General features: G+C 44.3%; 1 protein-coding gene across 4 annotated transcripts in view; it reads right to left on the bottom strand.

Moving 5' to 3' along the window:
• Positions 1-27,592, bottom strand: part of RNF216 (ring finger protein 216) — a 141,012-nt gene that overhangs the window by 72,611 nt on the left and 40,809 nt on the right. For all 4 annotated transcript variants that reach the window (XM_032872746.1, XM_032872749.1, XM_032872748.1 and 1 more), the window contains exons 7-13: positions 27,205-27,369; positions 19,823-19,937; positions 15,512-15,651; positions 13,705-13,755; positions 12,630-12,767; positions 10,500-10,648; positions 9,865-9,943 (exon numbers count right to left, since the gene is read on the bottom strand). In XM_032872746.1, the coding sequence (XP_032728637.1) occupies positions 9,865-9,943; positions 10,500-10,648; positions 12,630-12,767; positions 13,705-13,755; positions 15,512-15,651; positions 19,823-19,937; positions 27,205-27,369 (837 nt within the window). The remainder of the gene's footprint in view (positions 1-9,864; positions 9,944-10,499; positions 10,649-12,629; positions 12,768-13,704; positions 13,756-15,511; positions 15,652-19,822; positions 19,938-27,204; positions 27,370-27,592) is intronic.

Here is a 27,592-nt window from a genome sequence, read left to right as displayed (position 1 = left end):
GGCTCTCTGCTCAGTGGGGAGCCTGTTTCCTTTTCTCTCTGCCTACTTGTGATCTCTGCCTGTCAAATAAATAAATAAAATCTTAAAAAAAAAGACAGGAATGCCTGGGTGGCTCAGTGGGTTAAGCCTCTGCCTTCAGCTCAGGTCATGATCCCAGGGTCCTGGGATCGAGCCCCGCATCGGGCTCTCTGCTCCGCAGGGAGCCTGCTTCCTCCTCTCTCTCTCTGCCTGCCTCTCTGCCTACTTGTGATCTCTGTCAAATAAATAAATAAAATCTTTAAAAAAAAAAAAAAACCATAACCCATGTGTCATGGAGACAAACCATAGATTTTTTTATCTTCAATGTGACTAATTCTGGGTTCTCTAGCAAAACGAACTATTGTTTTTCTAGGTCCTTCCTACACTCATCTCTTGAAATATTCCCTGAAATGCCAATCCTTTCAGAAAGGGATTAAAAAAAAAAAAATCAATGAGAAACCCAAAAGGAGGGACACAGTAGTGCTGTGGACCAAAAACTGAGACTCGTAGGGCACAGGTGGCCTTCATCAGGACACGGCTCTCCCCACAGAAGCACGGGTCCTTCTCTCAACTTGAACAACGCAGGCTAAAGCAACAGTAGTCATTTCTTACAGAACATATCAGCACAAAATTTAGCTTAAAAAACCCTATCCTCTTTCCACTGTGGCACGCTAGTGAGAAAGGTTTTCTGAGTACGTGATTTGAGAAGCTAAGGTATGTGAGAAGTCATCTTTTGGTCCCTAATGGGACTTTACATCTGCCCACCTTAGGGGAATTCCACACTCTTGAGGGAGAGTTTAGAAATATGGGACAATTTCCTCCTTTCTAGGAATTCCTCACCTGCGCGCACTGCTGGCGTCCGTCTCCACCTTCCCTGTGTGGCAGCTCGTTTCCTGACCCAAGACGTGCCATGCACCGGAGCTGGCGCCGTCCCGCTTACTCCCCTGCCCCCGCCTTGAGACACACCCAGCACGACACTGACTTCTCCCCAGACGTCTGTGAGGTAGGTGCAACCGGTCTCATTTTACAGATTTAAATGCTGTGGCTCAGGGAAGGGGCGTATTTACCCTAAGTCACAAAGCCAAGAAGCAGAAGAGCTGGGACGAAAGCCTGAGCCGGTTTAACGTCAAAATCCCTTGTCTTCTCCGGGACGCCAGGCTGTCTTCTGAGCCGCAGCGCAGGCGGCAGCCACGGGCGCCTCACTATCTGCGGCTTCACGGCGCGCGGGGCTCAGCGCTGGGTCCAGAGCCGCACGCCAGCGAATGCTTCTCACACAGCGGTCTTCCAGAGAACTCTCCAAATTCCGAACTTCCTAATAAAGCCCAGCACAAGTGTGTGTTCCAAGCACTGCTGACGGAAGAGGAACACAAAGCCTCTTCATTCGGAACGGAGAGTTCTGTGATTTGTCTCCTGGAAGGTGGCAACATTTTAAGCATCTAGAGCAGCTTCCCCGGGTGAGAAAAGAAGTCCCGGAATGCTCTCTGGGGGCAAGGCAGAGTCATGCCCACCTCCTGGGTGGGGTGGGGTGCGTGTCAAGGAAATGGGCGAACACCCAAGTCCACACGGACAGCTCAGCCTGCCTGGACTGCCTGGGTTCTGAAATGCGCTCCTCTGTGTGCGGAAGAGGCAGCGCCGACCCGAGTTCCCAGGGTAGAAGTACGAGGGCTGCCCCGGCCTGCTGGAGGGGCCACCCCGCTGTCCTGCCGGTGCCCATTTACCATCCTGTCAGCCTCCTCGAAGGCAGGCCAGGAAGGGGAGGCAGTTGTTTTCACTGCTCAATGCCCAGTGTCAAGGGACAGAAAAGATTAAATATAGGAATAAAAACTACTCCCATAGGACCAAGGAGAAACGAAAAAAAAAACCCGTTTTATTTATATTAGCTTTTCTCTTTAACTTGTGTGTACACACGTATGTATACATGTGTGTATACAGATTTTTATTTATTTGAGAGAGAGGGATTGAGAGAATGAGTGGGAGGAGGGGCAGAGGGAGAAGCAGAGCAGGGAGCCTGACACAGGACATGATCCCAGGGATCATGACCTGAGCCCAAGGCAGACGCTTAAGGACTGAGCCACCCAGGCACCCCAAGATTTTGTATTTCTGAGCAACCTCTACACCCAACATGGGGACTGAACTCACAACCCCAAGACCAAGAGCCGCAAGCTCTACTGACTGAGCTGCCAAGCGCAACCGTCTCCCATGTATACATTTTACCTTTCCTCCCTTTGAGTAGATCTCTCTCTCCTTTTCAGGTAAGTGCTGCAAACAGCAGCAGACACCGTATTTTATAGGACTTTTACTGGGAAGGCAGTATAGGAAAAAAGGTAAACAGTATTTGCCTTTTGTTGTTTTTATTCTTCTTGGGAACACACACACACGCACATCCACTGAAAGAACCAGGCTCTCTAGTCACAGTGTTAGATGTGTGAAGATGTTAAGTAACGAAGTGTAATTGTCGACCAAAATCTTCTAAGGATCAAGAAGCCGATGATGAACACAAACACTGTAGCTGTTTGCTACAAGGAATTTTAAAAACTGGAAAATAACAAAAATATTAAGTTAAAAACAGAGTTAGATCCTGAAACCTCACTGCCACGATGCCAGCTCTGCTCCAGGATTGACGGGAGGGCACCCACTGGGATGCTGCTTGAGATCTACTCTGGGACTGTGTCTGAGGCAGGGAGGCCTCCCTCTGGGTTCTCATCATTGGGTAAATACTGTCCCTCCACTCCACGCCTCAGAGGTCACTTTTTTGGGTGGCTAGGGGAAATGCCGGGAGCTGAGAGCCCTGAAAGGCACCTACCCAACATGCCTGCATGCCACGCAGCCTGTGGTCTTAAACTATTCCGCCGGAACCCTCCGGCTCTGAAGGAAGTGACTCACCTTGTGAACAGGGGCATGCCAAATCCCCGGGAGGGAATTCCCATCCCACCTCACCCCACTTCTTTTGTGGACTTGCATGATGAAGCCTGGACTTCCACGCCAGAGAATGAGCGCTTACTCTGGGACTTAAAAAATCCTTTTGTTACCCAAACATTCGGCTCTTGTCAACATAACTTCCTAAATAAAGATCCTTCCTGATAGTGAGAACAAGAGGATCAAGCTTCATTCCGATCTAGATAAATGTAAACTCCTCTGCTCAGCACAGGCGTCAGCTGACTGGCTGGGCCTCAAATTATAGTGGTGCTAGTAAGTGCCAAGCGTCCACTGTCACAGCTGGAGCCTCCCTGGCACTGACAGCTGGTCCAGGCTCATTTACATTCTCTTCACGCAACCATCCAGCTACGGTAGGCGGCCGCAGATGCTGGTTTTTTAGCAACAAATTGGTTCACTGCAGATGTGAATTCTGGTTATATTTCACTGCTGTGGAGTCAATAACACTGAACGCTACAAAGGACAGGATGGGGTCTGGAAACAGTAGAAAAAGAGGAGTAAGGAAGAGACAAGAGAAACACAGGAAAGAAAGGTGAGAAAGACACAGGAAAACAAGTACAAGTCACACCAGGAAAAGACGTGTGATTGTCCAGCCACGCTCACCCTCTTGGTTTCACTACGGAACACCCAGCCAGGGGTCCTTCACAGTTCTTCGACTAAAGTCTTGCCACCTGATAGGGCTCCCTCCCTTGGCACTTACTTCATGAATAGTCTTAAACCTCCACCTTCTAGCTCTGGCTACCTTTCTGGAAAGCTCTACGTACAAAACTCTGAATTTATGGAGCAAAGCTAGGATTCTGGAAAAGTACAGAAAGACTCAACAGGGAAATTCTGACCCTCAGAATAAATATTCCAAATGCATCATTTTCAAATCTCCTTTTATCTGACACTCTGCAGTCCCACACCAAACACATTCAATTCATTCCTAAAAGCACCATGCTGAAAACAAACCGATGAATCCTTTATCTGCAAACACAGAGGGCTCTGAGGGCCTTGACAAAAGCATTCCATCATATCAATGAAACAAAGACTCTCTCCCCATTTCATCAAAGATACAGTATCTTATTCTCTTCAGGGATTTTAGAGGAATGATTCCAGGCATTCAAGCCCGCCTCTAGATAATGCAGTAATATAAACGCCTCATCTCAGAGTGACAAGTTCCTGGAAATCTAACCGGAGTTTAGATTACTGGCAAAGACACTGCAATGAGGAAGCAGATGCCCTTAGTCTCACACGGGCCAAAAATCAGTTTGTGGCTCATTTCTTAAACATAAGCAATCCACAAGGATTAATGGCTGGTTTAGCCACCTAGCTGAAAAGAAACGATGTCATAAGGGGAATTAATTTAAGTGAAAAAGGTAAAAGCACAGGTTCTAAAAACACTGACATCTCTGATATTAAATTCCAAATGCACACAGTGGTTTGCTTTGGTACTGAGCCTAAAAGAATTCTGTTTATGAGACACAGTCTTGCTGACTGACATACTTCTCAACTGCTCAAGAGGAAAACGATTTCTCATGGAGTGTCAGTGCCACCTAGTGGTGACTCTCCATAGTGCCGAATAAGGAGGGACCACTTTAGACCTAATTGTAAGCTATCCCTCCCTTCCCCAGTGAAGAACAGGGCAGGAACTTCCCAACCTGCTGTCTCTGCCTCAGGTTCCCAAGAGACAGTTTTTACTTTATTTTCCATGGTGGGCCAAACTCTGCAGACATTACCCGAAGGTGGAAACTGTCCAGAACGTGGATGCTCTCATATGCAGGGAGGGTCAAGTTCTGAAGCACACTGTCATTGAGAAAGCCTTATGATGCATTCTCTTTACTGGAAAACATTACTAAGGGACATAAAAGGATCTGAAAAAATGTAAATACATGCTTTGAACCTATCAGGACTCACTTTAATGATAATTATTTCCCTAAACTCATCTATGAATTTGATGAGACAGCAAAATGCTGTCACCATTCATTCTCTAACTCCTGTAACTTAGATGGCCTGCCTCAGGCTTTCCGTGCTCCCATATGTGTTCCCTGTCCCCAGGGCTCCCTCCTTCCAATGCTTCTTACTCTTGACTACAGAATTTTCCTCTAGCCTAGATCCTGCCTCATGTTCCTGACTCCAATCACTTTCTAAGTAATTACTGAGCACCTACTATGTGCCAGGCAAACATACACAAACTGAACACCTCCAGCCTCAAAACTCTACATGTCTAAAACAAAATCGACCAACCTTCTCTCCTGGAATCTTATTCTGTTCTTTTTTTCCTTTTTCTAAGAGAGGGGAGGGGAGAGAATACTAAGCAGGCTCCAGGCCCAGTGTGGAGCCCAACATGGGGCAGAATCTCATGACCTCGAGATCACGACCTGAGCCAAAATCAAGTGTCTGATGCTCAGCTAACTGAGCCACTCAGGCGCCCCTCTTCGTCTACTCAATTTGCAACTGCGCGTGAATAGCCTCATCACCCACTTACCGCCCAAACCAGAGAAGTCAGTCATCTGGACTTCTCCCTACCCCTCCAGCCAGAGTGTGTCCTTCGAATCCTATCTCTCCATTATCTTTCAAATCTGTTCCTTTTCTCCACCCCCATCATCTGTTTTGGTTCTCAAGATCTGTACCAGTCAGGACACGCTAGGTTATGCTGTTGGAACCAACTCAAACTTCAGTAGCTCCAAACAGAGACTTACTTCTACATGTCCATCTTGGCAGAAGGAAGGGACAATGAACCATTAGCTTTCTTTTTTGTTGGGTTAAAAAAACCCACAATACATGAAATCTACCCTATGAACAAATCTGAAAGTGTACAGTACAGTACTGCTAACTACATATGCACTGGTGTAAAGCAGATCTCGGCAAGTTTTGCATCCTGGGTGACTGAAATTTCACAGCCATTGCATAGCAGTTCCCTGTTCCCGCCTCCCCTAGTCCCTGGCAACCACCATTCTCTTTCCGGCTTCTGTAAGTGACTACTACCTGCAGTAAGTGGGATCACACAGAATTTGTCTTGCCGTGATAGGCTTATCTCATTAGCATCATGTTCTCAAGGTTCACCTATGTTGTAGCATGACAGGACTTCTTTCCTTCAACATCCTGACTACTATTCCATTGTACGGAAAGACACTTCCTTTAGCCATTCGTCCATGGATAGACATGCTGCTTTTATGTCTTGCCTACTGTGAATAATAATGTAATGAACAAGAGCACAAATAGCTCTTCAAGATCCCGTTTTCAATGGACAAATATTCAGAAGTAGGATCACTAGATTGTACGGTACTTATATTTTTTAATTAAAAAAAATATTTTATTTATTTACCACCCCCTCCTCCCCACCTCTACACCCAGTGTGGAGCCCAATGTGGGGCTTGAACTCACAACCCTGAGATCAAGATAGAAGCTGAGATCAAGAATCGGATGCTTAACCAACTAAGTTACGCAGGTGCCCCAAGATTTTTATTTCTAAGTGATCTGCCTAATGTGGGGCTGGCATTTACCACCCTGAGGTCAAAAGTCACACGCTCCACCAACGGAGCCAGCCAGCTGCCCGTATTTTTAATTTTTAGTTTCCATAGGGGATGTACTGCTTTACAATTTCATCAGCAATGTACAACGGTTTCAATTTCTTCACATCCTTATCAACACTATTTCCTTTTTCCCCTTTTTGTGTCAGTGAGAGTCCTAGTAGATATGAGACGACCTCACTGTGGCTCTGATCTGCATTTCCTGGACAACAAGTGATGCTGAGTGCCTTTTCATATACCTGCTGACCATCTGCGTGTCCTCTTTGAAGAAATGTCTATTTGAATCCTTTGCCCATTTTTAAATTAACTTATTTCTGACTGTTACTGAGTTATAGGAATTCCTGTGTACTATGGATATTAACACTTTATCAGAGAAATACTTTGGAAATACTTTCTCCCATTCCACAGGCTACCTTTTCACTGTTGATGGTTTCCTTTGCTGTGCAAAGGATTTTCAGTCTGATGCAGTCCTATTGGTCTATTTTGGTTTTTGTTGTCTGTGCCTTCATTATATCCACGAAATCACTGCATTGTATTTCTTCCTGTGCCTTGTTGCTTTGTGGCAGGATCCATACATTTGAAGAAACAGTCCCTGGCTTTGCATAGGGAAAGACCTTTACCAGTCAACCTAGCTATAGATTCTGGGAACCTTTACTTTGGATGTGTCTTCTCTGGACTTAACAAATGTAAATTCCCAATTAGAGAAGTTTTGCTAGCTTATTTTCAGGAGCTTATAAATCTCTTTTATAAATCTTTTATAAATATTTATAAATCTCTGGTGTCTGCCTACAGTACCGCAGGACTGCTATACACAGTCCACCTTCTTTTTGTTCTCAGCAGCCCCCAGTTATCTAGAGCACGGTGGGTCTCATCAGTGCTGAAGCAGGCAAGAGAAACCAGTCCCTTCAAAAACCTCCTCCCCCAAGAAGCGAGAACACTGGGTGCATGCTCCACTCTTCCCTTCTCCAAGGGAGAAGCTGTCAAACCGTATCAACTGCTGTCTCTGTCTGAACCGTGGGTCCTCTGGGGCAGCACCGAGCCTCCCAGCTCTAGCGTTCAAGGCATCTAGGGTCCGCTGGGTCCTGTCAGTGCGGTGAGTCAGGTGAGACAATAACCAGCCCTTTAGGCAGTACTCCCAAAGTCAGAACACCGGACCTATGCTTCAGCTCTTTCCCTCCTCAGGCAGAAGCAAGGAGTTGGGGGTTTTCTCCAATTCTTTGAACACTAAACTAAGGGGAAGGGCAGTGGTGAGCAAGTGTATGTCAGCTTAAAATGTTGCCTTTGGGGGCACCTGGCACCTCAGTCAGTAGAACATGTGACTCTTGGATCTCTGGGTCTTGAGTTCAAGCCCCATGTTGGGTATAGAGCTTACTTAAATAAGTAAATAAATAAAATGCTGCCTTTGTTCTCAGCAATCCCCAACCTGGTGCCCCTTCCTGTCAATGCTTAGTGTCACGAAAGACCAAAGCCAGCCCCTTGGGTAGCTGCTCAAGAAGTCTGAACACTAGATTATGTTCGAGTCTTCCCTCTCCTTCCATCCGGGGGGAAGCTAGGATTTAGGGGTTTCCTGTATGTGCAGATGGGTCTCTGGCAAGTGAGTTTCATGAATTTTCCTACAGGCTTCAAGGGAGCCAACTTTGCAATGTCTGTAATGCAGGAGCCTCTTAATTGGTTTCTAAGTTTCTCGTAAAGGGAGCTGGTCTGTGTACTATCGATCAGTGTATCTGTAGGGGGCTGGGGAATGAAGGTCTGGGGCTGCTTACTTGTTGACGTCACCCCAAATCATGTTTTTACCACTTTTTCTCCAAGTGACTGACTTCATCCACATAGACATTTCATTGACCAAAAGAAGCTACATGGCCACCTCCAAGTTCAAGAACATATGTATATCCCTTTCACGGAGAGGACGCTGAATATTTGATGTTTCTGCTTCAGACACTTTCACTGACTTCACAGGCTGATGTTCTGAAGACACTAACAGGACACTGTTTCAGACTCACATATGCCCATATGACTGCCTGTTACTGTCTCCGGAGAATACTGACCTCACCTTCTCTTTGGTCTTCCAAATTGTTTATGAGCAGTTTTATTGGGAGTCTAATTTGGAATTCTCAGAGGAAATGTAGTTCCCAGCTCCATCTTAGCAATTCATGGAGACTCCACAGGAGGTGGCAGTGATGGGGGTCTCTGACCTGGCCTACAACAGCCAAAGAGCTCTCCCTGGTATCTCAGTCCCCCTGTCGTCCCCACTCCGACACCTCAGACTGGTGTTCAAGACCTGCATAACCTGGCCCCACCCAGCTTGTGAGCCTTCGGGACTACTGATCTTCAGACCTACAACATTCCAGCATCTCCACTTTCCCCCCACTCTCCCCTTCCTTCCCTTGGCTACTGCCTCCCCAGGCATTCCAGTGCTGGGCGCTCAGGGGACACAAATGGCAGTCAGGGTCTCCACTTAGTTCCAAAAGCCAGAGACTGTTGGGACAATTGTTATAGCAACAGCCTTAGGGTGGGGACACGTAAGTTCTAAGAATACACTCAGGTTTTACAAAGAAATGTGAATGCTGAAAACAAAAGGAATAAAATTTAGTCCATTAGTTTGGTTTCTTCCTCCTTTCCCAATGACTACTTTCATTTCTTCACTCCCGCAACAAGGCAGAGATATTATAATGTTCCACTCTGGTCATGCTATTTTCTTTTTAAAGATCTTATTTATTTATTTGAAAGAGCACACGAGCCCAGGCAGGAAGGGGGGCTGAGGGAGAGAGAAGATGCCCTGCTGAGCAGGGAGCCCGACGACGCAGGGCTCGATCCCAGGACTCTGAGATCACAACCTGAGCCGAAGGCAGACCCTTCACCGACTGAGCCACCCAGGCACCCTGATCATGCTGTTTTAGGAAAATGGCTTACAACATACTTGTCTAGGTTGATGCTAGACATTTAAAAACTCTAAGTGGCTTGTAAATAGCTGACACATTTGAAGATGTTCTTAGCTCACAGTGCGGTCTACTTAAAAAGATTTTCAGCAGCAAAATGACTGGACGGCTTTGACACCCAACACAATCAATTCTTATAAGATCAGTTAGTGAATAATCTACCAGATGCAACAGAGATGCCACCATGATGCCGAGGCCTTTATCCCTTCACATTTTACATCACAACATTTGCCCTCACAGGAAGGCCTCCAAGAGATGACTGGAATTCCACAGGTGGCCCCATCTCTGCAACCATGTCAACTATGATTCACCAACTACCAAACTTCATTTGCTTTCATGAAAAGGAGAGGCACACAAATCCTTCTCACAGATCAAAAGGCAGATAACCAGCAGATATCTGGCCATCAGTGGTCTGTAACATCAAAATCTAGAAAACAAATCTAGGAAAAAATATGCTTCCCTACCTTCCGGCAGCGAGGATTGGGACAACTGAACCTCTTCACATCACTGTCCAACAGAGCAGGAAAGCTGCAGGAGGGGCACCTATAATCAAAACAGCAGAAGGAATATTACCCAGAATATTAAATTGATTCCATGTTCATAATAACATAGAGTTTTATTTTTTGTTGTTTTTTTTGTTGTTGTTGTTCTTACTTCTTTTTTAAAATAGAGTTTAACTTGGACAGCCTTATCTCCTTATTTTTAATGAAAACACAGACCGAGGATCTCCTTTGTGCTGGCTCTTACCAGGAAATGCAGGTGCCATTTTGGGTCCTGCCTCAGTGCAAACTGCTCAATAAACATAGACCCCTACCTCTGTGAGAACTCCTTGCCCATGTCACCCTTCCTCCATCCTCCAACCCAATGTGTAAGGACTGTACCTATAAGCTAAGTGATTAAGAGGTACCAAGGAATGTGAGTAAAAATGTGAAATGTGGATTTTCCCATTAATAAAATTATCTCCTTAATGCTCAGAAGACCAGAAGACCTGGAAAATCCAGCTTTGTTAGAGATTTTCACTGTCTAATGAAAGTGTTCAGGCAGTCTTCATAATGGAGAATGAGGTGACAGACAACACTCTCCAATTCTGAGAACTCACCTGACAAGCTCATCGGCGTAAGCTGCGGCAACTTCTTCTTCGGCTTTCCGCTCGTAGTATTTATACAGGATGGTCTGGGGAAGCACCTTCTCCAGCTCACTGGTTGGGAACGAACATGTGCAACTGCCTTCCATGCAGCTGAGTTCTGACTGGAATTATAAGGGCAGGAGGCAAAAAAAAAAAGAAAAAAAAAGGTAAAATTAAATTAAAGAAAGAAGGAAAGAAAAAAAAACTCAACCAAATTTTTAGATAAACAAAAGCCTCAGGGGTTTGATGCATCCCTCAACAGGAAGCAAACAGTGGTTAAGAAAGAGGCCATGCTTGGGGAGCCTGAGTGGCTCAGTGGGTTAAAGCCTCTGCCTTCGGCTCGGGTCATGATCTCAGAGTCCTGGGATCGAGCCCCACATCGGGCTCTCTGCTCAGCAGGGAGCCTGCTTCCTCCTCTCTCTCTGCCTGCCTCTCTGCCTACTTGTGATCTCTGCCTGTCAAATAAATAAATAAAATCTTAAAAAAAAAAAAAAAGAAAAAAGAAAAGAAAGAGGCCATGCTCAAAACAAGGAAACCGTGATAAAACCCCACAAAGTCCATCTATGATACAGCACCAGAGGGCCTCCATCAGTCCGAATCACAGTAAGGTGCAGAGCAACAAGGAAGGTTATCGTGCAGTGTCTGAAAAGGTGGTATTTGTGAGAAGTGAGTTGATTTCCTCCAGACACTCTAAAAAGGCTGGACGTCTAGACCTCGAGGAAGGCAGAAGGCGAGTGATAGAAGAGGGGACAGGAATACAGACTAAATCCAAGGGGATTGTGTGAAAAGCCTCTGTCTTGATCCTAACCCCATCAGACAGAGTCAAGGGACTAACTCTTCCAAGAAAAAGGAAGACAACCTTCAGGACAGCTGCCCCAGTGGGCGCTGGCCATCATCTTCAAAAGCCATCAGCAGATGTCCTTCCCATGCCACATCAGTCTCACTTCCTCTTCTGCCTCTCATATCCATTTTTAAGGATGCTTGTGATTACACTGGGCCACCTAAATAATCCAGGATACTCTCCCCATTTCAAGGCCACCCAACTAGCAACCTTAATTAATTCTCCTCTGTCATTAAGGTAACTAACCACAGGTTCTGGGATGAGGATGGGGACATCTCTGGGGAACAATTATTCTGCTCATAATGGTTACTCCATTCTTCACTAAAACTGCAACTGACTTTAGCATAACTGATGTTGAATGATTACTGGTCAGTTATTTATGAAAAGTAGTTCTGGTTTTCAAGCATTCCTTAACACAAAACAAAACACCTTTTTGTATTATGTTATGCTGGTATCAACAGACACTAACTTCGGACAGAGAAATATGATCTTGGACAGTTACCTTTTTACAAAGCTTCTAGTTCTTTTTTTGTCTATTTTTAAAGTTCACTTATTTACTTTTAAGTAGTCCCCTACACCCAACGTGGGGCTTGAACTCATGACCCCCAAATGAAGAGTCACATGCTATTCTGACTGAACCAGCCAGGCATCCCAATAATTATTCATTTAACTACAAGTATAAAATCCTTTAAAAATTTTGTGTAAAAAAAGCCCAACAATGCACTCTCATTCAAACAGCTGTAAGGATCTCATTTTTATTACAAAAAGGTGCGATGAGTGGGGCTCCTGGGTGGCTTAGTGGGTTAAGCCTCTGCCTTTGGCTCAGGTCATGATCTCACAGTCCTGGGATCGAGCCCCACATCGAGCCCCACATCGGGCTCTCTGCTCAGCAGGGAGCCTGCTTCCTCCTCTCTCTGCCTGCCTCTCTGCCTACTTGTGATCTCTGTCTGTCAAATAAATAAAATCTTAAAAAAAAAAAAAAAAAAAGGTTTGATGAGTGAAGAAGTCGCGGAGCTCCTGGAATAGGCATGAGGGCACAGAGGAACAGTGCCATTCCAAGAAGAAATCTGCTCTGCTTTACAACCAACACAATCACACCAGCCAGGCATTGTCTAGGAATCACACACTTACCAGCATGTCTCAAAAGCTCCACCTCACCCCAGAAAGGGCAATTCCACGAGGCATTTACACTCGTCTATAGATGGGGTCTCATACTCTGTGAACATTTCCTGTGTGTGCGGACATATTCTGTTGAGTCTTACCTTTCCAGATCCAAAGACCGCCTCTTGGGCATATCTGATAAGACATTCTTTGCAGAACAAGTGAGCATCCGCACACTGAGTGAGCTCCTCGAATGGAAACTCCCCATAGCAGCAGCGGCACTCGATCAGCTGGCCGTCCTGTGGGCCGTCGGAGACACATGAGATGCTAAGCACTGAGGCAGAGGGGCAGCTAGATTTCATATTCCCCCATTCCCAAACACACGCTGAGGTCAGAAGTCACCTCTAGAAGCCGTAAGACAACGAAGAGCTGTTTTCGGCTCTGCAAATCTAGCTTGAGGTGCTAGTACAAATATCAATATATAACTAAAGACAGTGAGAATTTTCACGGGTTTTTATTCTTTGGAGTCATCCTTTGTATAAAGTGATCTTATCATGAGCTCCATGGTGTCAGTAGAACTGTAACATCTATACTCAGATGGTAATAGGACTGTGAGAGTCAGGAAGTGGCATAAAGGATGTCATCCCAAAAAGCCGCTGAAGTTGGACTCTGTTCTCCCTATTAGAAAGCAGGTGTGTAAGGGGGTTGTGTCTCAACCCACACTGTATCTCATTGGACCACAAAGCCAGCTAGAGCAGCAACCCCCAGTACTCTGAGCAAACCAGAAGCAAACCAGCTCTTCTCACTGGCAGAGACAGACCCAGCCCCCAGGCCATCCCCACCATGCTAGAAAAGGCCTCGAGGTGAGGACGGCAGAGAGTGGACAAGAGCCACCTGGTCCTAAGGTTAAACACCACATCTTTTCCTTCTAACTTTTTGGCACCAGAATTCTGAATTTTCCTCTAAAAGTCTATTCGATGGATTCTAGGAAATGTTTTTTGATTTTTTTTTTTTTTAAGAGAGACAATTATGTCGTCATCTGTGCTTCAATTCTGATCCAGTCTGGGATCAGGAGCACCCATCACGGTTCAAGCATCCACAGTAAGTTGGCTGAACCATAAACCCAGCAGATGAACAGGGAGTCACACGGACACCAATTTGCCACCAGGAAATGTGATAAAGAAAACAGGTCATGTAAATACCCAGAATAAATGAATTAGTGAGATTTCAAACTACCTTTTGATACTGTTCTTCATTCATCTGGAGGGCAAGCAAAAAGTCTTCATGCTGAAGAACAAAAATAATACAAGCAGATACAAAGTTAGCAAAGCTGCCACAAACATTTAGCATTTATTTCCATGGACATAAAAGAACTTGATTATGAATAATCATCTCTTCAGTTATAATTTAGTAGTTTAAAAAGGTACCTCAGAGTAAATTTAAAATCCACGAGAAAGCTAAATACAAAAAAAAGAAAACCAAACAAATACTAGAAAATATAAGGGAAGCTTTCTTGAATCTGACTCAAAGTGCAGAAGGAATAAGTGAAAAGGTAAGTATATAGAAACACTTTTGAATAGCAAAGAATAGCATAAGCAAACAATAAACCACACGGTAAAAACCAAGTTTAACAATATCTTTTGTCGGTGAGGCGGGTGACCAGTGCACTGCTGCACACTGCTCAGAGTGCAAACCAACGCAAGCACTATGGACGAGACCTGGCACTATGTATAACACATTACCTACGTATTTAGGTACTTTGATTCACCCGAGGCACTTCTAGGGATGTATCGCAAAGATACTAGGGGGCAGAAGTAGGAAATACGGGATGCTCAAAGTTATTCACCATGGCACTATTTCTAATGGCAAAAACAATGGAAACAACCCCGGACATCTATCAAGGAGAATAACCAAATCCACACCGCTACTGCAAACAATGGCACACAAAGCAGTTTTATTTTAATTTTTTTTTTTAAAGATTTTTATTTATTGATATGACAGAGAGAGAGAGAGAAAGCACAAAAGCAGGGGGAGCTGCAGACAGAAGGATGGGGAGAAGCAAGCTCCCTGCTGAGCAGGGAGCCCAATGTGGGACTCGATCCCAGGACCCCGGGATCATAGCCTGAGCCGAAGGCAGCGGTTTAACCTACTGAGCCACCCAGGAATCCCTCATTACTTATTTTTTTTTGAGAGCAAGTGAGTGAGCACACACACATACACATGCAGTGCGGGGAAAGAGAGAGAGGAGACAGTTTCAAGCAGGGCCCATGCCCAGTGCAAAGGGGTAGGCGGGGCTCAATCTCAAGACCTGAGATCACGATGTGAGACATGCTTAAGGGACAGAGCTGCCCAGGTGCCCCTCATCAAAGGCATTTTTAGGTAACACGAACTTCTTTTTAGATTTTTTTCTTTTTAATTTGACAGAGATTTCAAGTAGGTGAGAGGCAGGCAGAGAGAAAGGGGAAAGCAGGCTCCCTGCTGAGCAGAGAGCCTGATGTGGGGCTCGATCCCAGGACCCTGAGATCATGACCCAAGCTGAAGGCCGAGGCTTAACCCACTGAGCCACCCAGGTGCCCCTCACAGACTTCTTTTTTAAATGTTGAGTGCAGGAGCGCCTGAGTGGCTCAGTGGGTTAAATATGTAGTAATACGTAGTAAACCACCAGTATATAAACTGGTATATCTACCACCAGTATATATATATCAGGTTGCCCTGTACACTTGACAGTTTAACTGGAAGAACTGAAGAGCTAAGTGGGCTCTCTCTCTGGTTGTTCTCCATTACTAGAGGCTGAGGGAGGTGAAATACTTATGTTCATCAAGCTCCAAATTAAATTCTCTTAACAAGCACCTAATTTATAAAATGGTGACCTTCCGTCAATATCCTTACAAAACCCAGGTTTTTTTTTTTTTAAGCTTTATAGTTTATTAGTTTATTTACACCAACTGCTTCAAAGACAACGTAAATCTTAAAGGATAGTTTTATACTAAGCCCTAAGACCAAACCAGAATGTCAGAAATACAACCCAAACCCATCCTCCTACCTCTGCCATTTCTTTGATTTTCTGCTCATAGAACTCCTGCTCTTGCTGCACAGCCGGAAGAAGGGCACGCCGGTCGTAGGACCTACAATGTCGCCGCTTATTTTCCAGAAAGAACATCCTCTTTTCTATTTTTATGTCACCTAGGAGGCATATGACAATGCAAAATCATGCAGACAACTGTTGCGAGGAATCCAGGGCGTCCCTTCCAGCCTCCTGCGGCCCAATCCCCCACGTATCCCCCAACAGTACATTTCTAACTCCAATAATGTAGTCTACGTTCAGGAAAATTCAGCCCCTTACCATTTCCTAACTTATCATGCATATATCTTGACTTTCATTTTCCTTTTCCTTGTTACGCTCCAAATGGAAGGTCCCTCCTATCCTGGCAGTACACCACCGTGTGAATATACCACACTTTATTATTCATTCTACTGAAGACAGCTGGGTGTACAGTTTTGGGTTACTGTGAACAGGGCTGTTGAATGTGTCTGCAATTCAGCAGAGCATACATGAGGGAGTGGGGAATGCTGGATCAGAGATAGGCATATTTGCAGCTTTAGAAAATAATGCCAGTTTTCCAAAGCATGACAAAGTATGACACACTGGCAGTGTGTCATACCATGTCCCTACCACCTGTAACTGTCAGCTTGTAATCGTAGTCATTCTGGTAGGGCAACATGTGTCTGATGAATGTTTTTTAAACTTTTTACTTTGAAAAACTTCATATAGAAAAGCTGAAAAGAGTAGCACCTAAATCTACAATAAGTAACAAATATTTAGAGTAAAAGATAACAGAATGATAAATATCAGACAATGCTATTGGCCTGTTCAGCTTTTTTATTTCTGTGCATATGGTAATTTATGTTTTCTAGAAAACTGTTCTACCCAGATCATCTACTCACTCTCTAAAGTCTCTTCTTCATAGTCTCTTCATTTTGGCTTTCTCAAGATTTACTCTATTAGGTTCCTGACACTTCTCCCACTTACTCTCTTCAAAAATTTTGGCTAGTCCACGGCGCCTGGGTGGCTCAGTGGGTTAAAACCTCTGCCTTCGGCTCAGGTCATGATCCCAGGGTCCTGGGATCGAGTCCCACATCGGGCTCTCTGCTCTGCAGGGAGCCTGCTTCCTCCTCTCTCTCTCTCTCTCTCTGCCTGCCTCTCTGCCTACTTGTGATCTCTGTCAAATAAATAAATAAAATCTTTAAAAAAAATTATTAAAAAAAATTTTTTTTGGCTAGTCCAGTACCTTGCCTTTCCATAAAAATTCTAGGATAAACTTTCCTATAGCTACCAGAAAGTTTTGCTGGGAACTATGTATCAATTTGGGGAGGACTGACATCCTTAAAATGCTGGGTTTTCCTGTCCATGATCACAAAACAGGTCTCCACTGCCATCTACCTTTGGTTTCTTTCTTCAGTGTTTTCTAGTTTTTTGTTTTTTTAAATGACAAGTCTTATACATGTTTTGTTAGCTTTAGACCAAGTATTTAATGGGAGAGGCAGTAATTATAAATAGTATTGTACTGCGATCTCCACATGCTGATTACCAGTATATAGAAATATCAGTTTTTCCAGGTTGACCTTATACCTTGCAATGACACTGAACTTATTTAATGATTGTAGAAGATGTATTTTCAGTAGATTCCGTGGAGTTTCCTCATTGGCTATAACTTCCAATTCATGTTGAACAGCAGTAAACAGATGGCATCCTTCCCCCATTACTGACTGAGGGGAAAAGGATTCACCATTAAATACAACATTAGCTTTAGATTTTTCTTATAGATGTTATCAAGTTGAAGAAGCTCTTCTCAAGTTCCTAATTTCCTGAGTTTTAATCATGATTAGGTGTTAAATACTGTTAAATGACTTGTCTGTATCATTTAACACAGTCATGTAATTTTCATGTAATTTTCCTTTTTTAACCTGTTAATATGGTGGATTATACTGACTGCTCTTCAAAATACTAAATGAGCCTTATACCCCTGGAATACACCTGACTTGGTCATGGCACATATTCTCTTATATATTGCTAATTCCTATTTGCTGGTCTTTTGTTAACGGATTTTGCATGCCTATTCATGAGTGATACTGGTCTATAGTTTTCTGTGCTGTCTTTGTTGGCTTTTGTTATCTGGGTTAATACTGACTGCATAAAATGAATTGGAAAGTGCTTCCTACTCTTATTTTCTAGAAGCTACTATGCAGAACTAGTATTAATTCTTCTAAACTTTTTTTTTTAAAGATTTTATTTATTTATTTGACAGAGATCACAAGCAGGCGGAGAAGCAGGCAGAGAAAGAGGAGGAAGCAGGCTCCCTGCTGAGCAGAAAGCCCAATGCAGGGCTCAATCCCAGGACCCTGGGATCACGCCCTGAGCCAAAGGCAGAGGCTTTAACCCACTGAGCTACCCAGGCGCCCAATTCTTCTAAACTATTTTAGAAGACTTTTCCAGTGAAACCAAATGAGGCTGGAGATTTCTTTAATTATTAATTAAATTTATTTATTAAAATTATTAATTTTATTATTAAAATTATTAATTCACTTTCCTTGAGAGCTACAGGGCTATCTAAGTTATCTATTTAAACATGGGTAAGTCTTGGTATTTTGTTTTTTGAGGAACTGGTCCATTTCATTTAAGTTGTCAGATTCATGGGTGTAAAGTTGTTCACAGTATTCTGCATTGGCTGTTTGTAAGGTCTATGGTGAGAGGCCCTATAAGGGGTGAAAACTCCTGATACTGGTAATTTGTGTCTTTTTCCTTGGTCAGTTTTGAGAGATAGTATGTTGCATTTTTTATTGATGTTCAGTTTAGATCCAGATTCTACCCAGACTCTTCATGAGAAGACAGTCTACTGGTCAGCTCATGAAACCACTGAAAGGACAGTGGGAGGGAGAATCCTGACTCCCTCTTTGAGCCAAGCAACATGTAACCCCAACAGTGGTGCTTGGGTGGAAAAATGGCTGAATAGGTGAAAAGTTAGATTCCTGGAGCACATGGAAGACTCTGAGACAATCTATACTTGTAAACTGCTGTCAAGGAAGGTTAAATGTATCTGTAAGCCGTAAATATTAGTGCTGAGAGTTGTCTCCACACAGCAGACTCATCTGGAGTACCCTGCCCACCCAGACTTTCAAAGATTCTGACAAGCTAGAGGAGACACACAGAGAAAGGCACTCAGAAAGACAAAGGAGGAAGAGACAGATTCCACGTCTTTTCAGAGACAAGAACTACACCCATGGCAAGAAATTTTGGGAAGGTACATTTTGACCTGATAGAAAAGAATTTTCTAAAAGATAGAGGTGACCAACAAGGGAGTGAACCATTTTGCAAAGTGGTACTTTCTATTCTCTACCACTGACAGAAACAAATATGGAACGGCTATGTATTTGGGATGCCGAGTCTAAACTGGATAAATTTAGCTGAATGAAGAACCACCTACGCACTGCCCCCACTTTTCCGTTCTCCGGCAGGCCTGTAAGAGTGTCACGGCAGGAGAGCGCTGCTCCACAGACTAGCTCGGGGACCTCAGGAGTCAGAGCCTAGGGGATTCATTTTAGATCCCGAGGAGCTCAGAACCCCCAAAACTTTCTAACTCCACAGTTAGCTCACAGATTTTCCATTTAGTCAGACCTGAAATCAAGTTACATAACTAAGTATTGATTTAAGAGAAAGACACAGAAAACAAAAGGAAAATATTACTGTTTATGACACCATCTATAGGAGAAGTGACAGTGGGCTCTTTTCTCAGACACAAGCAACTTGTATCAGATTTGATGTAAAATTTAACACGTTTACCCTGGGGGTAGGGATTAGACCCAAGGTAAAGTCTCTGGAAGGGCTCTCGGCAGTTACGTCATCAATAACACAATGTTCAGCACACTAGCGGCTGTTTAGGAGCTGGTTTCTCCTGTGCAGAAGCCACTCTCTCAGGCGCACAAGTGGTCCCTCTGCAGGGAGCAATCAATCTCTGGCCTAGGTAATTTTCCTAAAGATAAAGCTAATTCTTGTCAAACCTTCAAGATTAGCCTCCCACCCCCCAGCTTGAGAGCGTCCCCACTTTCCCACACATGAGTTCTTTGCCACTGTACACGATGTTCTGGTCACAGTGTACCCTAGGCAGAAAGAAGGAGGGTGGCAACCACAGCCCTTCCTAAACATATGGCTGCGTCCCCAAAGAAGGCCACGCAGCCAGTCCTTGGGCTGGCCTGGCAGGGTGGCCATGCCAACAGCAGCCTTTATGGGCTGTGTGGGAAGCAGAGGGCTCTACAGAGCTGCTTCACACAGTTGGCAAAATTCAGAGTTGGCTATTACCTTGTTCAAACTTGAAATCTATGTAAGAGTACTGATTCATTTCTTTTCTCTTTTTTCTTTTTCCACTGGTTTCTGGTGATAGCTCCTGCCATTTTTTAATGGCATCAGAAAAGGCCTGAAAATTTAGAAAAAGAAAAGTTACTGCTGTACATGGGACACAAGAATACGGGAAACCCAGGCAACCCCAAATCTCATTCTGACTCTCAGTTTCAGCTAGCTCCCCTGCACAGCTTACCAGAAACAGGCTGCAGCAAAGTGAACAGGGAGTGTTTTCATTATTTTCGCTTTCTGACTTTCACAAACTGCTACAAGGGCAGAACCGAACGCTTACTGACAAAGCAACATAAGAAAACAGCAAGTGGGCAAGCTGTCTCGGCTGTGTGCAGGTTGGGCCACTTAACAGATGGCTGGAGTCACACTCTACAGGCATACCCTAAATGGCACACCTCTGGCCAACACTCTCCCGTCCACTTTCCACCAACACTGCCATATTCCTTGTGGCTTCACCTGTGTCCCCTCTCTGTACAGCACACTGGAGGACAAAAGTTTTATGCCAGTGATAATTCCTTTCCTTCTGAGCTTCCCTCTTTTTTAAATCTTTCCAACTGACATTTCAATATGCTCAAGTCTTGCCATCTTAAAAAAAAGGGGGCGTGCCTGGGTGGCTCAGTCATTAAGCATCTGCCTTAGGCTCAGGTCATGATCCCAGGGTCCTGGGATCGAACCCAGCATTGGGCTCCCTGCTTGTGTTCCCTCTTTTGCGGTCTCTGTCAAATAAATAAATAAAAAATCTTAAAAAAAAAAAAAAAAAAAATCCCTCCTCCCTGGCCTCCTTCCCTTTTTAGGCACCAGCGACAACACCCCACCCCGAACTGCTTGAAGAGGCCACCTGCCCTGTTTGCTCATCTCACCCTGTGTGCATTTCCCAGCTCCCTCCAATCGGGCCCCGAAGCCCATCTTTCCATTAGCTCATCTCCTTGGTAACAGGAGGCAAACGCCAGCCCCTACGTTTTAGTCCTCATCTCACCTGGCCTCTCAGCAGTACTGATAACACTGACTGCTCCCCACGCCTGGCGTCCCGCCTCCTCTCTGCCCACTCCTCGCCACCCTCCCTCCGCTTGGTCTTCACAAGTTTGGAGGCCTCCAGGCAGCCTCGGCTCTCCCTGTGCCTACCTCGTACAGGCGGGGAGGTCACCCTGCAAGTGCCAATGACCCTCATGAGCCCATTTCCTTTGGCCATTCAAGCACCCAAATGAATTCTCTCTACTTGGATGTCTCACAAGCTTCACTCAACAGGCTGGCAACTCAACGCTTCCCAGGCTGAATTAATGATCCTTTCCCTCTAACTTAGCTCTTCTACAGTATTCCCTCATTCTAGGAAGGGACACCCCCCAAACCCCGCTTATTGAACTCCTACTTATACAACACTCAGGTCTGTGGTTAAATGTCTCTTGCTCAGGGAGGCCTTCCTGGAGCCTCTTGGTCCACCCTGGGTCCTCAGGCTACATGCTTTCTGAGTACCTTTTATTTTTCTTTGAGATGCTGGTAACAGTAATGATACACTTATTTGATTCTGTTTCATGTCAGCACCTCTGCTGGACGATGGGCTTCTGGAGGCCAGAGAAGGTGACCAAAGCCCGGGGTGTAACCTTGGCAACCTGCGGGGTTTGCATTTCATACTCTCAGTGAATAACAAAAGGTTACGGGGATATTGGTGTGTTACAGGAATGTTGCCAGTAAGTCACATTCTGAATGTTTATCTTAGGAAAACGGCTGTGTCCCCCGCTGGTAAAATGAAAGCAAGAGAAAACAAGTGTTTTAGCTACAGAAGAGGGACAGATCATCTTTGCACCCTCATCTACCTTCTATCCCCTCCTTCCCAAAGTTCTTAAGTTTGGGAACAGGAAGGGAATCGCCATGGGCTTATACACCTCTGTGAATGACGCATCCTGTGTGGGTCTGGCGACCCCTCAGGTCATGGGATTCTCACAGCAACCCTCTGAGGTAGGTCTTCTTTCACAGCAGAGGGAAGCGAGGCTTACAGAGAAGGACACTGCTCCAGTCAAATTAATTAAAGCTAGGATATGAACTCAGGCCATCGCAGAACTAAGCCTCCTTCTTCTCTCTGACATCGCCTTGCCCTCACAGAGCGGTTCAGGGAAACCCACCGAGGGCTGGCTGACAGCAGAAGCCATCCTACTACTTCTCCATCTTCCTGATCAACATCCTCCCTATGACTCTCTGTTCCCACAAACACTTAGGTACCAGTCTTAAAGTGACATGTTTGTACTCCACGGCAAGACCACTAATTTCTATCAGTTTTACCTAGAGGTAAGCACTCCATCCTTGAACCAGGGTTATCTGCTGAAGGCAGGACAGGTTAAAATAACCTAAATTTACAAATGTGGTGATTAAAGGGTAGATGTCATTTGTAAGTAACTAATGAAATGGGAATGTGAACTTAGTTCAGAACTTTTACCTGGTAGCCCACTGGGTCTTCAACCACACCACCCTTTTGTCTGGAGGTGAAATGAGGTCATTACCTTGGTCCCATTTAAATACTATTTCTGTTAGAAGGAAAAAAAATCCATACTGGCCCTTGTCAGGAAAACTGTATCTTAAAACAAATGTGGCTGGCCAATTAAAGGAGACTCCAAAATCTTAGTTCAGTAGTTACGACAACCGCCCCTTATCTTAATATTAACTAAAGATCTAGTTAAATAGACCAAATACAATTATAAATCAAAGTTCTTCCCTTTTAAGAACTGCTAGTTATAAATTCATACTTGCTCAAAGGCACCATGGTTACTTGTTTTTGCCTCTGCACACAAGATTTCTCTAGTGAAAACAACTTTCCCTTAAGACCTTGTTCAAATGACACCCACCCTTTCTTTCCTAGTGCTCTCATGTACATTTATTCACTCTTCTGTAACACTCATCACACCATTTTAATTTTCTTTTCCCTTTAATCTTCTCAAATAGACTGAAAGCTCTTTGGAAGGAAGCTAATCTGTGTTCTACAGATGCCATTGTTTTCAGGGTCTGGCTGATAACTATCACAAAGTACTCAAAAAAACCGACCAGGAGGAACACAGGAACAACAGATATCGAAGATAATTTTTCCTTTTACACTTATCTGGTATTTCTCCCTCCAGCTTGCTCACATTCACAAATCAAATCCCCACTCAAGGTATTGGTTCTGAGAACCAAGGATATAGTCTGCTAAGATTCTTAGGATAACTTGACAATGGCCAAAATTCCTTTAAGGCATGACCTAGAAATACTACAATGGGCATCTGATGAAATAAAAGCTGAGAAGAGGCCACAGACTCCTCTGTGGAGCCTGGTGAGGGTCAGGTCCAAAAATGCAGACGTTGTCACCTATAAGGAGACCGAGGTGATCATTAAAGTACACAAGGGAGAAATCTGGGGAGGCTGGGAAGTGGAGACCCTCAGAACGAGCACATGTCAGAGGAACAGAAGTTAAGGGGTGATTAAAAGAGAGAACGCTGTCCACTAGTATTAAGCTCCATAAGGGAAGGGGCCTTGCACTGTTCACCGTGACTCTCCCAGGGCATGGCCCATAGCAGGCACTCAATGTGCTGTCTGAATGAAAGAGACAGTTGTATCTGGGGCAGGATTATTAAGGAGAAACTTGGTGGAGAAATAATTTTAAACCCAGGGAACTATAAGCCAAGTGTGAGTGTGTAAACCAAGACAGAAAAAGCGGTCAAGATCTAGAACACAGAGGATCAAACTCTGTCCAAAGGCAAAGGGCACTCCCAAGCAGAAAGCTATACACAGGCATGGAGGAGGAAGGGAAAAAAATGAACTGAGTGTTGATGGACAGGTTTGACAACAGACAAACTGAGATGAGAACAGTGTTTTAGACTTGTCAGCCACAGCATCAAAAAACAAAGCAACAAAAACAAAAAAAAGTAAATGAAAAGATGGAGGAAACCAATGTTAACTCCAAGAAAAATAGAAAATTCAAGAAAGAAGACATTATCATAGTACCTTACTTGCCCCAGCAGTGAATACTTCCACAGTCATAATAATAAAACTTTAAAAACAGATTTAACAAAAACTGTATACTAAAAATGTAGTGTGTATGGGTGTGTAAGATCCAGAGCCCGATCTACCTTAAGAGAACTAAAGTAGGGGCGCCTGGGTGGCTCAGTGGGTTAAGCCTCTGCCTTCAGCTCAGGTCGTGATCTTAGGGTCCTGGGATTGAGCCCCGCATCGGGCTCTCTGCTCAGCAGGGAGCCTGCTTCCTCCTCTCCTCTCTGCCTGCCTCTCTGCCTACTTGTGATCTCTGTCAAATAAATAAATAAAAATTAAAAAAAAAAAAAAGAACTAAAGTAATTTCTGAAACTAATCAAGGATAAGCATGTGTTCATAAATGTGGAGATAAGTACTAGGAAAAAAAAAAATTAAGAGTCATGTCTGGAAAACAGAGGAAGAGGGTGAAGAAGGGGGCTTCAGCCTGTGGTTTAAAAAATTACAAATAGGGACGCCTGGGTGGCTCAGTTGGTTGGACGACTGCCTTCAGCTCAGGTCATGATCCCGGAATCCCGGGATCGAGTCCCACATCGGGCTCCCAGCTCCATGGGGAGTCTGCTTCTCCCTCTGACCTTCTCCTCGCTCATGCTCTCTCTCACTGTCTCACTCTCAAATAAATAAATAAAATCTTTAAAAAAAAAAAAAATTACAAATAAGCATTTTGGCACTAACTGATTTTTAAATTTATGGCCATAAATTACTTTGATGAAAATCAACATTCATTTTAACAAGGAGCTCCTGCCATGAGTTTTAATAATGATCTGTTCCCTCTAGTTAGAAGTTATTTATTTTTGGGAGCACTTTGGTCCCTACAGAGCTAACAACCAAAGGAAACATTACTGCAGCTGCACTCATCCACGAAGAGCTGAGCTAACATATCTTCAACCACACGCACTGGGGGCAGAGTCTTCCTATACCCCAAGGCTCCATACCACCGGCTGGCAACAAACCAGAGCAGGTCCTCAGGTCACAGGCCCCTCTAGAGTGAATTCAGCACCGTGAACCTAAGGAGGCCACATCAGAGAATGTGGTCTTGTAGTATTACTCTAAGAACTGACTCTTAAGATCACACTGAAGGTGGGCTACTGGGAAATTTCTAAATACAGCGGCTTGACAATTGTTCCTCAGTACATGGAAGGAAGTGCAAAGGAAGGGAACTTATCACTGAAACCTCATACACACGAAGCACTGTGCTGGGCTCGCTCTACACTGTAACCCATCTAATTCTCAAGCCATGTAAAACATCCGCTATTTACCAAGAGAACTGAAGCCCTGCATGTTCAAGACACAGGCTCAAAGTCAAAGACCCAACTGGCAGAAATGGAATTAAAATTCAAGGGGGGGACAGAAATTAAACCTGAGTTTGATCAAGATTTTAGATCTAACTATCAAGTTATAAGAAATACAGTACACCAAAGAACCAGTTAATGATGCCACAGGGTACAGTCAGCAAAATCTAGACTGTCAAAACCAGTAAGATAAACTGATTTTTTTCAATAAATGAGCAGCAAGAAAAAGTAAAGGGGGAAGGATTAAGAGATTAAGAGATTTAAGTAACCTATCAACCAACTGCAAGAAAGACTTTTACTTGGAACGCAATATGACTAAAGGTTTTTGACACATCCAGAGAAGTTTGAACAAAATGAGTGGATATCTAATAACATCACTTTCTAAGGTGTGATATCGGTATTTTGTTTTTCAAAAAAGAATCCATCTTTTAAAGGTTAACACTGAAATAGTTACGGATTTAAAGAAAATGAAACAATTCTTGGAGTTTGCTACAAAACGGGGGGGAGGAAGTGGGTCCACATGGGACGAAAAACCGGGCAGGAGCTGAGAGTTACTGAAGCTGAGTGATGGGTAAGCAGGGCTCATTATAGTACAATTGCTAATTTTACGTGTGTTTGATGTTTATAACACAAAGGGAAAAAATCCAGGGAAATGTGATGGTCTCCAGTGAACACGCATATATATATATATATATATATATATATCAGGAGACCAAGCTATCATCATGTCTGGGGAGTGGCACAGGGAAGATGTGCTATGGCCATAATTAGAAAACATCTCTGGGTGTGCTTCCCAAATCCAGTCCACAAGAGCATCACTGTCCACAGGGCAAAACCCCTGGGCATGATTTGCATACAGCAGGGAGAAGTTCTAACTGAATGCAACAGGTTTTAGCTTCTGCCAAATAGTACTGCCCCTTAAACAGCCCACTTTCATTCAAACAGTCCACCCCAACCCCATTTTAAAATGCTGTAAATTTTCCAACTACTCACCGAAACAAGCAGACACTATAAAAAAATAAGACCAGAAAGACAAGGAAAGGGGTAAAGAAGATATAAGAAAGAGGCGAACCACAAAATCCTACCAACTTCCCACCCAAATGATGAGCGGGCTGTGGGATGACCAGGGAGAAGCATCTGCTAGTCAAATTCCTTTTACTGGTCCCAGAACAGTAGCCGGAACATTGCTAATAGGACCAACCCACCCTCCGGGCCACAGGAGCCACCTCCTGCTGCTGCCCTTTCCCTTTTCATCTGGGCTCCCTGGGAGCTTGGCAAAGGTGTCAGGAACCTCTGGAGCAATGAAGATGCTAGGAAGGCCTCAAGATGCGGCCACTGGTTTGTTTTTTTTTTTGGGTGAAGGGGAGGGAGCTCATTCATTTTTCAATGACAACACAGCATTCCCTATTTGGCATGAGGAATGAAATTCAGAAATAGAAGCACTAACTGTGTTCCCCTCACAGTAATTTTCCCAAGATTAACCTACAATTAGAGGAGTTTGTTGACAGCTGCCTGGATCTTCTTGGCCATATAAGGGGGAAGGGGTCTAAACTCGGGTGAGGCCACATTCATCAGGAGACCTGCTCCCAGCTGGAGAGAAAAGCAAGGAGGGGTGCCGGAACACACTTTTCACTCCTAGTCATCTTGCCATCCACAGTAACATTCATTACCCGTCATGTCCTCATGGGCCAACCAGAACTTTCCTGCTGCTTTTTTGAAACTTTTTTTTTTTTTTAAAGTAGGCTCCATGCCCAAGGTGGAACTCACAGTTGTGAGTTCAAGAGTCACACGCTCTACTGACTGAGCCAGCCAGGTGCCCTCAGAACTTCCCTGCTTCTAAACTATGATTTCTTTTCATCCAGTTCCTCCTGATCAGTAAATACCTTTGTCTATTTATCTTCACCCTGACAAACTCCTTAGTGCTCTGCCATCATAAATCATCCCAATTTCCACAAGCTGAACTCTTCGTTCTGTTATCACAGGAAGAAGCAGTCAAGAGGTGTGACCCCACCAGAAGACCAAGCACAGCACCTTTCGGGTGATTGCATAGTGTCCTTTGAGCTCATGCAGGGCCCACTTGATGTCCTGACTGCTGAGCATTTTGAAGTCGGCCATCAGGAGGTCAGCAGCCTGGATGAAGCAGCGCTGGTCGAGAGGAACCAACTGAGAGTAATCAAAGAAGTCTATCTCAGGCGACTGGAACGAGAAGGCAGGGGGTGGGGGGCACGACATTAGGAAGCCAGATAGCGCATTTCCCACCAAGGGGCATCACTTTAAGAACTGCTTATTACAAAACAGAATCATCTCACTTGTATTCATGATTACTCCACAGAGGGTACCAGTCCTGTACAGAAATGAAGGAACTGGTAGTTCGGAGATATTAAATCAGCCGTCTGGAGTCTGGAGACGAGTATGTGCC

The sequence above is a fragment of the Lontra canadensis genome, unplaced genomic scaffold (assembly GCF_010015895.1).
Source record: "Lontra canadensis isolate GAN:19392208 unplaced genomic scaffold, GSC_riverotter_1.0 scaffold45, whole genome shotgun sequence".
Taxonomy (NCBI): domain Eukaryota; kingdom Metazoa; phylum Chordata; class Mammalia; order Carnivora; family Mustelidae; genus Lontra; species Lontra canadensis.
The sequence above is the reverse complement of the archived record's forward strand: the minus strand, read 5'-3'. Positions and strand labels throughout refer to the sequence as shown.